We start from the raw sequence: 16,495 nt of genomic DNA on the forward strand, positions 1-16,495 counted from the left end.
ATAACTTACGTAATAATTTTCAGACTTTGCCTGTAACTGTGAATATTTGCCATTGTTGCAATGAATCGAATGAGTGAGATCATTTCAAACTGTATCAGGAACCTCTTACACACCAGACTAGATTTCAAGAGTACTAGAATTCAAGCATAACAGACTTCACAATTTTGGTGTCTTCATAACTTACGCTTGGTGTCTTCATAACTTACGCTACATCTGATTCACTTGCCATATTATTTTCAGGCCTTCACTTTTGTTTTCAGTTGTGTTGCATGGTCTACCAGAAAGGTGATCAATTAAATCAGCAGCATTACAATGCTGCCTAATCTTGTTCTTGTAAAAAAGTGATGGACTTGCCAAATGATGTAAGTAATGGTGTCTTCACAACAACTATTTCTTGCTCAATTGATTTACACAAAATGTAGGTGCTGTCTGGCTGGATTTTATGGATAAAATGTAACTCAAACACTAGACAAAATCAAAGATTCCAAAAGTTTTAACTTGATAGAAATATCTTGCAGTTGGTGTCCACCAAATACTTACATCATTGTCCATGCATACCTATGATTGACGATCAATAAAGGAAAGAGACATGAAGGCAATTATGTTTTGACTTTTATTTCCGGTAAAGCTGTGTTTTAGCTCCCATTACAATCATAGACTTTTCCATCTGAGCATTTTTTATTTTTGATGCTCATGTCAGAATTTCATTGCTCAGTATTGTGCCTGTCCTCATGTGCATCTCACACAAAAGAAGCTGTTTAATGTAAATGCGCAAAGTAGTCATATTTTTCCAAGAACTTGCTCTAAAAATCATGTTTATACCAACTTTCTTGTGAAGGTAGTTCCTAGTATTTTAATTTCACATAAAACTTAAGATATGAGAGAATCTTGTGAATCACAGGCATGCAAATAACACACTCACGTCCTGAAACAGAAAATAGTTGAAAAAACAAAACAACAACGTTGGTCCTTTATCAGGGAGCAACAAGACATTGTATCCACTTAGAGTTTATGCATGCCTGAGGACGTTGTCCATGCACACTGATGATTGGCTGATTCGGGTGTCAATCAAAACGACCAAGTGGCCTGGAGCCCGCTGCCTAACATTCACTGCTCATCTCACGCACTTGATCAACAAGAAATGACATCAACACTTGATCAATAAGAAATGACATCAACACTTGATCAACATGAAATGACATCAACACTTGATCAACATGAAATGACATCAACACTTGATCAACACGAAATGACATCAACAACATCTTCTTCCTATTGGCACACTCTATAAATACACAAAATAATACATGAAGCATTTTGTCACAATTAAATACAACAGGTATTTTTATGCAAACTTAAAATCAATCTGGTTACAAACAAAAAGAGTCGGACACAGACAGGAAATGTGTAAATGGCATGAACAAGACAGCTTTTGTGCAGTATTTGCCATGCAACCATTCCAGATGTAAAAAAACCAAAACCATACACAAATGCAGTGTATGCTTACGCTCTTTGAATGCCAACATGCTTTACTGCACCCACTTTTCTTGTAGTGACAGTGACACAGTGGAAAAGTTGTCATCAACCCACGGCATTGTCTGATCCACACAAGCTTCATATTGATTGATTGATTCTGAACAGTACATCAGTACATTTAGTGACAAAGAATGCACCCAGCAAATTTGAATCTCACTAACATCACTCATGCATGGTGAAGTGTTCTAAGCATTTTTTCCAGAAGCACTTCATATCTACCCATCTCTCTAAGGAGGGGAAACATCTTTTATTTGTATGGGTGGTGTAGGTTGCTGTGTGGAAACATCTTCCATTTGTATGGGTGGTGTAGGTTGCTGTGGGGAAATATCCTCCATTTCCATGGGTGGTCTAGGTTGCTGTATCTCCATTCCATGTTTCCTCATATGAACGTTGAGACTGCTCTTCTGGGCAAAGGCTGCCACACAGACGGTGCACTTGTACGGTTTGACGCCTGTGTGTATCCGTTCATGGACGCTCAGGTTATACTCATTGGAAAACTTCTGACCACACTGGCCGCAGGTAAAGGTTGGCCGGTTAACGTCGTGTATTTTCATATGATGATTGAGCCTGCACTTGGGAAAGATGAGTTTGTGGCACACAGGGCAGGGGTACTTTCTGGGTGTAAGGTGCTTCGCCTCCTTGTGCATGTAGAGGCCTGTTGACGTTACGTAATCCTTGCCGCAGATCTCACAGATGTACTTTCTGCGCACGGCCTGGTGTGTGCGCCTGTGGATCTCCAGGTTTTTGACGATTTTGAAGGTTGCGCTGCACACATCACAGGTGTACTTCCTCTCGTCTCCAGCATGCACCGTCTGATAGTGGTAGGACAGGGAGCCCCGTTGGGTGTAACTCTTCCCGCAAATGGTGCACAGGTGTGCCTCCTCCTGCACGCACAGCAGGGACTGGCCCACCGTCTCGTTCAGCTTGACCCCCTCTGGACACACGCTCACACAGGTAAGGCAGCCATCAGGTGAGAGACGCAGGTGGTGGGAGGTGGAGGTGCGGGATTTGAAGACGTGTGAACATGCCACACACCGGTAACGGCTCACCTCCAACCCTGTGTCATAAACCTGCAACACACACACAGCTCTTCTTAGTTTCCTCACCTAACACACACAACTCTCCTTATTAGTTTCTTAAAAAAAAGCATCCATACCAAACTGCAACCCACACACACACACACTGGAACCCACACAGTGGAGCGCACAGACACACACACACCTTAGTTTCCTTTGAAAAATGTGCATGAATAAAGTAATAGCCTGATGTGAGTCAGGTCAAAGAGAAACAAAGGAACAAAGTTAAGTGTATTAACTATCACTAGACCCTGTTCTTATGATAAAGATGAGCGAAATAACAACTTACCAACTTTGTCTTGGCCACAGCATCCTTGACATGGATTGGGTACAGCTTGCCTGAAAGTGACAATATGCTCTTCACTTCTTTCATTCAAAAAAACAGGCATGAGAACAGGACACATTTCATTCAAAACAACAGGCATGAGAACAGTTAACAGGACACATTTCATTCAAAACAACAGGCATGAGAACAGGACACATTTCATTCAAAACAACAGGCATGAGAACAGTTAACAGGACACATTTTTATCAATAACAATAGGCATGATCTGAGAATATTCATAAGTACACATTTCTATCAATCAAAACAATGTCTTCACTTTATCCACGGAAGATAACAGGCTATAGAACAGTTAACACTAGTCAATCAGTTCTGCCCATCAAAACACTGTCTTCAATTCATGCATTCAAACAGTTAACAATTTAACAGTAATGGGTCCATTCTGAGGGTACCTTCGTTTTAATGATTGACACATGACCCCCGTCATTGTAAAAGAAATCCTCAATCCACAACGTGCAAAACAGTTAGCAAGCGTCGTTCACAACTTGGAAAGCGTGAAAAAAAATGGCACAGGCTAAAAACTTTTGGGTTGAGGTACAAAAAAAGTGCTGGTAATTTTCCAGGCCAAGTATAGAGAGAGTGTAAAACTGAGAAGGAAACTCAATCCACGGTCCATGAGCTTACCATCCATATCTCCAAATTTGTGGACCCTGCGCACATGGGAGAGGTAGTTTTTGATGTTGGATTGGATGCAAGGACAGACTGGACACCAGTAGACAACTCTGGTAATCTCTTCTGCCATCTCCCTGTAGCTTCCCTCCCCTTTCGCCTCACCTGCAAACAACACACACCTTGTTAGCATCAAAGCATTAACAGAATAGGAGCTGTGAAAGTCTTCATAACACCTTCAAGACAGAACATTCTGCCTGCCATTATCACTGTTTGTGCAGATTCAGTGTCAACAATAAACATTACAGCTATCCATGACGAAACAGACAAATCATCCACACAGTTCCTATTGAGAGAAATTTGAAGAGTTTTAACCGTAAGCAGAAATGTAGTGTGTTGCTTGGGGACTATCACATGTACTTTTAAGTACAGTAACATAGTTGGACGAAGATGAAATTAGAAGTAATGACACTTTAAAAGGAACGCCTCTCATATACACTACCCGTCATATAAATATAAGCCAGATGCATTTCAGAGCAGATCTTTCTGGTCTTCTTCTCTTCTTTCTTGATGTGGACTGGGTTCATCAGAACGTCTGTAGTCCAGCGGCGGAGTACTGGGTGATTGGTTACTGGTGGTGGGTGACCCAATAACTCCGAGAAGATGGTTAAAAGTATAAAACTATTGGTGAGGCCGTTTTAATGTAAAACCAGTTATAAATGTGACTCACTAAAAAGATCATTCGTTGCCCACCTTGTTCAGAAAACAGATTGAGTTTACATGAGGTAGTGTCTATTCAGTGGAACCTACAATACAGACTATTCGCAAAATCAAGGTTCCCTCGTTAAAATTGACAAAAAATCAGAACTGCTAAAATGAAACCTGTTCGGCATGTTGGTCTAACAATGACATTATGGCAAGCTGAATGATGTAGGTGTCATTCCTCTGAGAAGCCGTAAAAGGTAACGAGACAAAAAAAAACACGTTACATTTCAGTAACTCCTCTACGCATCCCCTTTCTTTCTTTATTTGGTGTTTAACGTCGTTTTCAACCACGAAGGTTATATCGCGACGGGGAAAGGGGGGGAGATGGGATAGAGCCACTTGTTAATTGTTTCTTGTTCACAAAAGCACTAATCAAACAAGAAGAGCAAACGCTCGATCGAGTCACTTTCGCAGTTCTGAATATTATATGAGGCATCAGATGGACAGGAAGAAATTGCTATTCACAACACAATGAGTCACGTTCACATAAAATTTGAGCCCGGTCACTTTTATAGTTTCCGAGAAAAGCCCAACGTTAAGTTGTGTGTTGCCGAACAGAAAAGGCTAGTTATCTCCCTTGTTTTTCTGATAACGTTTGTAAAAGGCTACAGATGTAAATACTTTGATGTAAAGAATAATCCTACAAAGTTTCAATCACATCCGATGAACTTTGTCAAAGATATAAAATGTCTAATTTTTCCTTTGACGCTGACCTGTGACCTTGAAAAAGGTCAAAGGTCAACGAAACCATCGTTAAAGTGTAGAGGTCATTGGAGGTCACGACTAAACAAAATATGAGCCCGATCGCTTTGATAGTTTCCGAGATACTTTGTCAAAGATATAAAATGTCTAATTTTTCCTTTGACGCTGACCTGTGACCTTGAAAAAGGTCAAAGGTCAACGAAACCATCGTTAAAGTGTAGAGGTCATTGGAGGTCACGACTAAACAAAATATGAGCCCGATCGCTTTGATAGTTTCCGAGAAAAGTCCAACGTTAAGGTGGTGTCTACGGACGGCCGGACAGACTAACACTGACCGATTACATAGTCACTTTTTCTCAAGTGACTCAAAAATTGCTCCAGGGGCACGCATCCCCTTCAAACTTTCGGTAATTTATGCTAACACATGTCGTAAAGTACATACAGAATTTTAAGTAATTGGAGACATTAGATCTGCTGTTATTTGATATACCAAAAAGAGTTTTTAATCTAACGGTGGGTCTTTGCTGACTAAACGGAAAGAAAAAAAAATTGTCTTCAAAAACAAAAACTGATGCGCCATATACTCAAATTTCATGTACATATTTTATCAGACATGGGTGGTATGAGGATTTCAACACAAAAACTAATCTTTAAGAATTTGACTCATTCAGAGCGCTTAGCGCAAATATCAGTCTACACCTAGCAATTTAAGCTCTCTGCTGGCATGCTAACTGATCATGGCTCTTGAAAGCGCATTTTCCAAGAATTTTAGAGCATGTTTAAACAAGTGCGCTGTAAACAGCCATTTAAAGCTTTTATTTTTCATAATCCCTGCAAAGTATAAATCTTTTCTGTTCAGTCGGACGGAGTACATCTTTATTTTTAAAATTACTTCTGGAATGTTGCATAACAGCAGAACTAATAACTCAAATGACTTAAAGGCACAATCATCCTCCCATAAACCATCACCGACACTGTCACAGTGTCAGGCTTTTATACACAGTACAAACACCCTTTCATTTAAACACTCATTGCTTGAGTAATGAACTCCGTAAAGAGCGAGCAATTTTCAAAGAATTTATTTTTGCGTGGTTTATCTTACCCATGAACCGTTTCCGGGCTTTCCTTTTTTCAAACATTCAAAACTTTGAATTGTACTGATCTTGTCTTGATGACAAAAAATTTCTTTTATGATTTAAGAATGTTTGTGTAACAAGCTGTCAATTTATCATTTAGATTTTAAAAGTTAGGTCTAGCGCCAAAACGAGTCGCCTGATTGTCCGTTTGGATAGTCCACAAAAATAAATTCTTTGAAAATGTCTCACTCTCGACAGAAAGCAGCCAGGATGTTCCTGTTTGGTGAGCGTTCAAATGGAAGAATGCTTGCACTGTTTGTAGAGGCTCGGGGTGCTCAGTGATGCTTTACGGGAGGCTTGCTGTGCCTGTAATGCTTGCACTGTATGTAGAGGCTCGGGGTGCTCAGTGATGCTTTACGGGAGGCTTGCTGTGCCTGTAATGCTTGCACTGTATGTAGAGGCTCGGGGAGCTCAGTGATGGTTTACGGGAGGCTTGCTGTGCCTGTAATGCTTGCACTGTATGTAGAGGCTCGGGGTGCTCAGTGATGCTTTACGGGAGGCTTGCTGTGCCTGTAATGCTTGCACTGTATGTAGAGGCTCGGGGTGCTCAGTGATGCTTTACGGGAGGCTAACTGTGCCTGTAATGCTTGCACTGTATGTAGAGGCTCGGGGTGCTCAGTGATGCTTTACGGGAGGCTCGCTGTGCCTGTAATGCTTGCACTGTGTGTAGAAGCTCGGGGTGCTCAGTGATGGTTTACGGGAGGCTTGCTGTGCCTGTAATGCTTGCACTGTATGTAGAGGCTCGGGGTGCTCAGTGATGGTTTACGGGAGGCTTGCTGTGCCTGTAATGCTTGCACTGTATGTAGAGGCTCGGGGTGCTCAGTGATGCTTTACGGGAGGCTTGCTGTGCCTGTAATGCTGGCACTGTATGTAGAGGCTCGGGGAGCTCAGTGATGGTTTACGGGAGGTTTACTGTGCCTGTAATGCTTGCACTGTATGTAGAAGCTCGGGGTGCTCAGTGATGGTTTACGGGAGGCTTGCTGTGCCTGTAATGCTTGCACTGTATGTAGAGGCTCGGGGTGCTCAGTGATGCTTTACGGGAGGCTTACTGTGCCTGTAATGCTTGCACTGTATGTAGAGGCTCGGGGAGCTCAGTGATGGTTTACGGGAGGCTAACTGTGCCTGTAATGCTTGCACTGTATGTAGAGGCTCGGGGAGCTCAGTGATGGTTTACGGGAGGTTTGCTGTGCCTGTAATGCTTGCACTGTATGTAGAGGCTCGGGGAGCTCAGTGATGGTTTACGGGAGGCTAACTGTGCCTGTAATGCTTGCACTGTATGTAGAGGCTCGGGGTGCTCAGTGATGCTTTACGGGAGGCTAACTGTGCCTGTAATGCTTGCACTGTATGTAGAGGCTCGGGGTGCTCAGTGATGCTTTACGGGAGGCTAACTGTGCCTGTAATGCTTGCACTGTATGTAGAGGCTCGGGGTGCTCAGTGATGCTTTACGGGAGGCTTGCTGTGCCTGTAATGCTTGCACTGTATGTAGAGGCTCGGGGAGCTCAGTGATGCTTTACGGGAGGCTTGCTGTGCCTGTAATGCTTGCACTGTATGTAGAGGCTCGGGGAGCTCAGTGATGCTTTACGGGAGGCTTACTGTGCCTGTAATGCTTGCACTGTGTGTAGAGGCTCGGGGTGCTCAGTGATGCTTTACGGGAGGCTAACTGTGCCTGTAATGCTTGCACTGTATGTAGAGGCTCGGGGTGCTCAGTGATGCTTTACGGGAGGCTAACTGTGCCTGTAATGCTTGCACTGTATGTAGAGGCGCGGGGTGCTCAGTGATGGTTTACGGGAGGCTTGCTGTGCCTTTAAGATTCCTTTGGTAGTTTACGACATGTGTTAGCACAAATCACTGAAAGCTTGAAGGCAATGCGTTAAAGAGTTACTAAAATGTACTTTTTGGGGGGTCTCATTACCCACTAAAACGGCTTCAAAAACTGCCTTTTATGCCTTCTGAGAGGAATGACACCTAAATTGCTCAGCATGTCATAGTGTCCATGTTAGACAAGATAAGTGAACAAAACTGACTGTTCTGGATGCAGATTTGAATGTTCTGTCTAATGACATGCAGAAGATGTTTCGCTTCAGTTCTGATTTGTTGTCGATTTTAAGGCGGGAACCTTGATTCTGCTAATTTGATTTTGGGGGGTGTCTGTGTTGTAGGTTCCACTGTATAGACACTGCCTCATGGAAACTCGATTTGTTTTCCGAATAAGGTAGGGGAATGAATGGCCTTTTCAGTCATATAATTGGTTTTACGACAAAACTGTCTCATCAGAAAAAACTGCTCTCAAACTCGTCAAGCCTACTTTTTTTATGACGGTAGTGTAGAACACACTGTAAGTTAAACTTTATTGGCGTTAACCAGTTTTATCGGCTGAAATAAGAAAATAGAAAAAAATGGCTACTGGTTGATTTTTAGAACTACCTGTTTTTTTTGCTGGTAAAACAACAAGACCAGTAACTGAGTTGAACTATTAATGGTTCCAAAGACCAGTCTACCGTTTTTTTCTGGACAGTTTGCATCATAAAAGTTTGTGTACCAGTTTGAAAAAAATAAACGCCATGACTGTAAAAAGTGTAAGCCAAAGTCTCCTCTTTGCCGTGTTTATCACAAAAGGAAAGCATACAGTGATACACTCACAGGTCAACCATGACACTTTAAAGACTTTCAACATAACAGCATCATCATTTGATTCAATCTACACCTATCCCATGTTGTCCTTTTTTAAACATTCACCGTGCTTTCTGGGTCGTCCATGACCCACAGCCTAACAAAAGTGTCTATCTCATTGGGTGTTTTTGATTGAGATTTTATGTCATCCTCAAACACCGAAGAACCTTCTCATCAGCCATTTTTTGAAGAATTTTCTTTGTAAACAACCCATGACGTATTTGGAAATACACAGTCCGGATGTTGTGGGTCATTGACGACCCATATATCATTTTATTTTGTCATCATTTTCACGAGTTTTCATTCACAAACACCTGGGAAATAAATCTCATGTTCCCCATGCAATAAACCGAGGTGGTGAATGGGTTTGAGCTTTCAAGTGAAACGTGGATTGTCAAAGTAAAAGCCAATCAGGCTGATTGTTTGATGTGTGGAACCATCGCGGCTTTGGATTGTGTTTCCGAGGACAACCATTGTAAGCATTCACTCTCAAAGACCCAATCAATGTTGATAATTACCGCGGCGACTCATGGTCAATTTCCAACTTATCTCTGTAATCGCAAAATCCACAACGAAAAGTCATAAACACTTAAAAAGAAAAGAAATATGCTCAACACTTACTGAACTCACACGTATGATCGCAGCTCTGTACATTTTCAGACTGGAAGAAAAGCGTCAACAAGCTACGTTTGACGTCACATACAAGGTTGACGTGTTATCTCGAGCTACTGTGACGATGCTTTGTGGCCCGGAGTTGGATTCTAAAAATTCGTCTCCCTGTGGGTTATTGTGCATTTTGTTGCACAACCAAAATGATGACAAAAACGATGTTTGGTGGCTTGTCGTCAGACCAGCATTTTGTTGTTGGTCCTCGGGGAGCATATCGCCTTTTGTCTCATATTTATCAACCGCGGCCTTCGGCCTTGGTCGATAAAGATGAAACAAAAGACGATATGGTCCTCTGGGACCAACAAAAAAGCTGGTCTGTCAACAAGCCACCAAACATCTTATAATGTTTATCCCTATTCGGATGGCGTGGGTCGTGAACCACCCATATATCGCGACGGGGAAAGGGGGAAGATGGGATAGAGCCACTTGTCAATTGTTTCTTGTTCACAAAAGCACTAATCAAAAATTTGCTCCAGGGGTTGGCAACGTAGTACAATATATTAACCTTACTGGGAGAATGCAAGTTTCCAGTACAACTTACATACTGCTTGACTAAAATCTTTACAAAAATTGACTATATTCTATACAAGAAACACTTCCCCCTAACCCGCGGGGGGTACTCGCTACACAATTATTCACAGTTAAACATATGATAGCTGCACCGCAAGCAACAAAACAAGAAGGAATAATACCCTGTATGATTACTTACCATATTTTCTTTCATCACAATTGCCCCCTATCCTCCTTCAGGCCTTGTTTCTTTATTTGGTGTTAAACGTCGTTTTGAACCGTTCAAGGTTATATCGCGACAGGTTCAGGCCTTGTGCGACCAAGTCATTGTGGTGATCAAAGCTTGACATACTGACTGTCATCTTACAGTTTCATCGTTCCATTTCAGGCCTTGTGTGACCAAGTCATTGTGGTGATCAAAGCTTGACGTACCGACTGTTATCTTACAGTTTCACCGTTCCACTTCAGGCCTTGTGCGACCATTGTGGTGATCAAAGCTTGACATACTGACTGTCATCTTACAGTTTCATCGTTCCACTTCAGGCCTTGTGTGACCAAGTCATTATGGTGATCAAAGCTTGACGTACCGACTGTTATCTTACAGTTTCATCGTTCCATTTCAGGCCTTGTGCGACCATTGTGGTGATCAAAGCTTGACGTACCGACTGTTATCTTACAGTTTCACCGTTCCACTTCAGGCCTTGTGTGACCAAGTCATTGTGGTGATCAAAGCTTGACATACTGACTGTCATCTTACAGTTTCACCGTTCCACTTCAGGCCTTGTGCGACCATTGTGGTGATCAAAGCTTGACGTACCGACTGTTATCTTACAGTTTCATCGTTCCACTTCAGGCCTTGTGCGACCATTGTGGTGATCAAAGCTTGACATACTGACTGTCATCTTACAGTTTCATCGTTCCACTTCAGGTGCGTAGTTAGCAATCTCCTATTTTTTTAAAGTTCTTTAAACATCAGGACTCCCATAGTCCTGTCATTCCATCACTGATAGTGATTATCTCCATGCAGGTGATTATGATCACTAACATTGTTCCTATGTGCGCTGCTTTCTCCTATATTTCCACTGTGGCAGCTTTTCCTGTCTGTGTGTTTCGTGTTCATAATGGCATAAGTTTGTGCAATCTTCATTCTTCACAGTGCTGGAACCATCAGGACTTCCATAATCCTGTCATAACATGACCGACAATATCCCCACAGGTGTGTGCAACACTTTCTCCCGTATTTACAGTATGGCAGCTTTCATGTCTGCACCCTGTCCAAACTTATGGCAGCTCTAGTAACTGCAAAGCCGCCATTTGTGAAACAGACTGTACACTATATTTTTCACTCAGTGTCTTATGGAGTGCACAAAATGCGTCTTTACAAAGTGTCAAGATAATTGCACTTTATTCATGGTGTGATAGTTAGGCAGGGGTCAACTTTATGAGGAGACTCCAACACGGTATCCATGTCTCACCCCTGTGTCACTGCTGTGTCAGGCACGAGCCCTTGTTCATTGTGCCAGATTACACCTACAGCCACACACCTGAGTCATGCAACTCTTGTTCTAGAGGGGAAAAAAACACCCAGAAGTATCCTCCATATCTACTGTATCAGGCTGCTGTTTTTCTCTCTCATGTCAATTGCCATCGTCAACATTGACATTAATTCGTTATGGAGGAGAGAGTATGCAAGGTGTCTTTACAGTGTATCAGGGTAGTTGCCCCTTGTTGTCCAAGCAGTGAAGCTTCCAGGGGTAGAAGCATGGTCCATGTCCATTTTTCTGCGTTGCTGCATTTCAGCTGTGAAATGTCCAGCGCTGTAAGCATCTTCCATGTCCATTTTCCTACGTTGCTGTATGTCAGTTGAGAAACTTCCGGCGGTAGAACTAGATGCATGGTCCATATCGATTTTCCTGCGTTGCTGCATTTCAGCTGTGAAATGTCCAGCGCTGTAAGCATCTTCCATGTCAAATTTCCTGCGATGTTGCATCTCAGCTGTAAATCTTCCGGCAGTGGAAGCATGTTCCATGTCTATTTTCCTGCGTTGCTTCATTTCAGCTGCGAAATTTACAGCGGTGTAAGCATCTTCCATATCTTGTTTCCTGCGTTGCTGCATATCCGGGAAACTTCCAGCAGTAGCAGCATTGTCCATGTCTACTTTCCTGCGTTGCTGCATATCCGGGAAGCTTCCAGCAGTAGCAGCATTGTCCATGTCTACTTTCCTGCGTTGCTGCATATCCGGGAAGCTTCCAGCAGTAGCAGCATTGTCCATGTCTACTTTCCTGCGTTGCAGCATATCCGGGAAGCTTCCAGCAGTAGCAGCATTGTCCATGTCTACTTTCCTGCGTTGCTGTATCTCTGTAAAATTTCCGGCAGTGGAAGCATCGTCCATGTCTACTTTCCTGCGTTGCGGCGTCTCTGTGAAACTTCCGGCAGTGGAAGCTTCATCCATGCTGATCTTCCTGCGTTGCGGCGTCTCTGTAAAACTTGCAGGAGTGGCAGATCCGTCCATGTCCACTTTCCTGGGCTGCTGTATCTCCATGCCGTGCTTCCTGACGTGCACGTTGAGACTGCTCTTCTGGGCGAAGGCGGCGTCACACATGGTGCAGCGGTAGGGCTTGATGCCGAAGTGGATGCGCTCATGGACCGACAGGTTGTAGGACGAGGAGAAGCTCTGCTCACACTTGGTGCAGTAATATCTCTGGCGATTGCTCTCGTGGATCCTCAAGTGGTATTTGAGGAACCTGGGGTAGAACATCTTGTGGCAGACGGGACAGGGGTGTTTCACCAGGCCTTGGTGCGCCATGTCCACGTGCTGCTTCAGGCCCGTCATGCTCATGTAGCCCTTGCCACAGGTGTCGCAGATGTAGAACTTTCGCCGCGGCCCGTGGATTCTGCGCTTGTGTGTGCGCAAGTACTCTGGGTCTGAGAACATGGCTGGGCAAAGGGGGCAAGCGATGTTCTTAGGCTGCACGGTGTGCACGTTCTGGTAGTGGTGCACCAGGGAGCGTGCCGTCGTCACACTCTTGCCACAGATGGTACACAGGTGGGCGCTGTCTGGCGGAGAGAACAATGCCTCCCCCGTCTTCCCCCGGATCTTGACCCCATCTCGACACTTTGTGCGACAGGTCAGTCCCATGGTCTCTGACGACATGCGCAGGTGAGCGGTTATTGCGAGGTGAGAGCTGTACAGACAGCCACAGGCCAGACACCTGTACCTGGTCACCTCCACTCCGTCTTCATGCACCTGTAACCAATCAAACAGCACACGTTTTGTCAACCAGGTGTTTACTTCATTGCGAACGAAAGGAACCAACACATGTCAGTAAAACTTAGCTACACATTGCACAGCTCTGGTGAGTGAGGTACTTATACTTCAATAGGATGGGAAGAACACGTCAGCCAAAGTTAAATATACATTGCATTTGCACATCTCAACTAAACCAGGTTTATATTTTCAATAGGTTGGGAGTAACACGTCAGCCAAAGTTATGCACATTGCACAGCTCAACGAAACCAGGTTTATATCTTCAATAGGTTGGGAGTAACACGTCAGCCAAAGTGAAATACACATTGCACATCTCAACTAAACCAGGTTTATATCTTCAACAGGATGGGAGTAACAGGTCAGCCAAAGCTATGCCATAAAAGTTTGCTTCAGCTTACCTCCGGCTCACTCACTCTCTAGGATGATTGAAGAAATACAAAGAAAAACAAAACACCACAACAATCACTTCAACATGACATTCAATGTAGCACCCAAATTAAAGCATCAATTCCCTGTCATTTCTTTAAAACTTTATATGCCAGTTCAGGCTGCTCACTTGACTAACAGGATCACCTTTCGGATTAAAGACTTCTTTAACAGGGATCGCGTGACCGCCGCTCACATAAGCGTACCCTCAAAATCGAGAAAGGCAAATCAGTTATTTACCCTGAACAAGTTGATTTGTTTAGCTAGCTTGCATATTTTGTGTGCTATGCTATTCCTACTGATACATGTGTCGATCGCAAGAGCGGTCAAAAACGGACTTTTTGCATCTTTTTTAAGAGCCTTTAGTCACATTAGCTGATTCACAAACAAAAGCCCATTTGACCCCAAAAATGTTCAATTAACCATTTTTTTAATTACCCTAAACATGATTCTGATGTGACCTTGAAATTTGAGGAGAAGGATCCGGACTCAGTGCCGAGAGTGCATCAACGGGGAAAAAAAGAGTAAAATTTCTGTTATTCCGTTCAAAGCTCTGACTTCTATAATGTCCGAGAAAACCTCAATGTTGTGTATCTTTTGTTCCCGGGCGCCATCTCCCCGCCCATACAAACACTGCAGAACACTGTGTCACGAATTTATAATTCTATACAACTGCGATGTTACAGATCTATAGTAACAGCCCTTCCGAAACAGCATTACGGCCATAAATATGTACTGTAGTTAACTTCACGTGAAACTTGAGTTTCATGTCCGTGTGTGTGAGCTCCTTTTTACCTGCGCTATGTCCAGGGTCTAGCTAGTCAGTCTGCTTGTTGTACCTGTTGGGGTTACATCGTTGGATGTATGATACACAGACTCGATTAGAATAGACCCTTGGACCGAGGACCTTGGTGAGCGAACTGTTTTATTATCAAATGTGTAGGTAATTATTTAGTGTATGTCATCGTTTATAAACCGCTTTACATTTCTGTAACTGTTTATTATTGTTCGGTCACTTAGAAGATGTTCTAGGTTTTGTTGTTTTTATACTTGTCACCGGCAGTATATTTACGTATGGATCCGTGTAAAGACTGAAAATAGATTATCGATTGAGGTATTCATATTGTATTTGTGAGGTCATAGCCTTTTTAGTCTACTAATTTTGTTTCAGGGTCTGGAGGAGATGATGCAGGCAGCCGGAGGGCTTTGCCGCCACTACGCGGGAGACCGGTGATAGCCTGTGGACCGACCGCCCGGTGGTGTATACTTGTTCTGTCAAGTCTTTAATCATTCTTCCTCTACATAGTTTTCTTCGGCAGAGTAGCGGTAGGTGTTGTGCCGCGTGAGGCATACTTGTGACTGGACTTTATATTTGTTATTATGGTGTAATTGTCATTGACAATTGAAAGACGATTTTTTCAAGTTTCGAGGAATTTCTGGACATCATCTTTGGACTACTGTATTTGTTTGTCATGTGCGCCTCGTTGAGGAATTACTAGTCAATGTGGATTGTTATGTTTATGAATATTTGATATGTTGATATTGTGGTTGATTGTGTGTGTTCCTGTGATTTGTACCGTAGTTGTTAATTAATATACTTATTGTTATTTGGTCAAGGCCATGGAGGTGGCTCGAGTGCAGAAATCACCAGCTGACAATTTTTGACTGCCAATCTAAGGTTGAAGATAAAGAATTAATGAAATCAAACTGTTGTCACTTGTTCTTATATAATCAAAGCTTCGTGTGATGACATAAAGTGAGTTAAACTTGCTTTCTGTCATTAAAAAACAATTTTCTTTAATGAAAAATCGACGATCGTGGTGGAAGAAAAACGTGACAGACATACCTGTGTGTCACTTCAGACGGCATTTTTCACCATAAAAAGATCGAATCAAGAGTCAATTTATTGATTTCCAATTCTTAAAACGTTATCAATTCCTATTGACGTTACATGGGTGTCAAATATTTGTTCGTTTCTTGTTTATATAGAGCGTCATCAATCGTGCTCAAACGCAATGCATGGTGTCGTGTTTGGGTGATAGCGATCGATGTTAACTTGAAAGAAATATCCGCATCCAACACACATGATTAACCTCTAATCTGAAAGATTTTATGTTTTAGTTCTTGGATTAATCAGCAAACGAACATTTTAAACTCTGATGCAGCAAGAAATTTACATTGATTTTGCGGAAGCGATATGGTGTCAACAAACCGTTGCGTTTGAACATGAAAAAAGAACAATTAATGTGTATTTTTCACTCCATGTTTTGGAGATTAATCCGGCATGGAAGTGAAAACCACTCCAATTTAGAATATTGCGCCATTTGAAGACAAAGCGCGCGATGGACGCCGAGGATAGGCAGAAAACTAAGGTTTTTATTTTGGCGTCATTTGTTGCATTTTTGCAAATCCAGCGAAATTATAGATAGAATATGAAGTAATGACCACATTAGGCTTTCGAGTGCTGAGTTCTGTTTCTCTGATAAAACTAGAGATCCTGTCTGAATAGTTGTGCTTTCATCAACACTTTTCTACGTTCCTACATTTGTCAATTTTTGATTTGTCATGTGCATTCATGCCGATCATGTGGTGTCACCGTTGCGTTTTTGGTTTGATAGAGCTAAGTACGTTTTCAACCACCAATGATGCATCCCTTCATGACATCACTTCGTGAAGTGCGCCTAAAAGTCATTTACTGCGATTTACAATATACGTGGTTGATGATTACTGTTATTGGTTTTTATGTGTTTGGTTGGTCTCTTCCTTGGTAGTGCAATAGCATTAA

At 42.7% G+C, this 16,495-nt stretch overlaps 2 protein-coding genes across 2 annotated transcripts in view; both read right to left on the reverse strand.

The window, feature by feature from the left end:
• LOC138974851 (zinc finger protein 26-like) overlaps positions 1-16,495 on the reverse strand; it is an 85,493-nt gene that overhangs the window by 24,919 nt on the left and 44,079 nt on the right. The gene's annotated exons all lie outside the window — the stretch shown is intronic.
• Positions 600-10,575, reverse strand: LOC138974905 (zinc finger protein 239-like). The gene is made up of 4 exons (XM_070347623.1): positions 10,216-10,575; positions 3,580-3,729; positions 2,902-2,951; positions 600-2,606 (listed from the first exon to the last, which is right to left on the reverse strand). Exons 2-4 carry the CDS (start codon positions 3,695-3,697, stop codon positions 1,764-1,766), a joined length of 1,011 nt encoding a protein of 336 aa, XP_070203724.1. The 5' UTR covers positions 3,698-3,729; positions 10,216-10,575; the 3' UTR covers positions 600-1,763.

This window comes from Littorina saxatilis, linkage group LG8 (genome assembly GCF_037325665.1).
Source record: "Littorina saxatilis isolate snail1 linkage group LG8, US_GU_Lsax_2.0, whole genome shotgun sequence".
Taxonomy (NCBI): Eukaryota; Metazoa; Mollusca; class Gastropoda; order Littorinimorpha; family Littorinidae; genus Littorina; species Littorina saxatilis.

What these genes read in the sequence shown, in the direction of transcription:
- LOC138974905 (XM_070347623.1), bottom strand. Translation starts at nt 3,697, where the DNA reads ATGGCAGAAGAGATTACCAGAGTTGTCTACTGGTGTCCAGTCTGTCCT. An exon ending in CAAATTTGGAGATATGGATG is followed by an intron (nt 2,952 to 3,579) that starts GTAAGCTCATGG and finishes TGTCACTTTCAG; the next exon opens with GCAAGCTGTACCCAATCCAT. An exon ending in CTGTGGCCAAGACAAAGTTG is followed by an intron (nt 2,607 to 2,901) that starts GTAAGTTGTTAT and finishes TGTGTGTTGCAG; the next exon opens with GTTTATGACACAGGGTTGGA.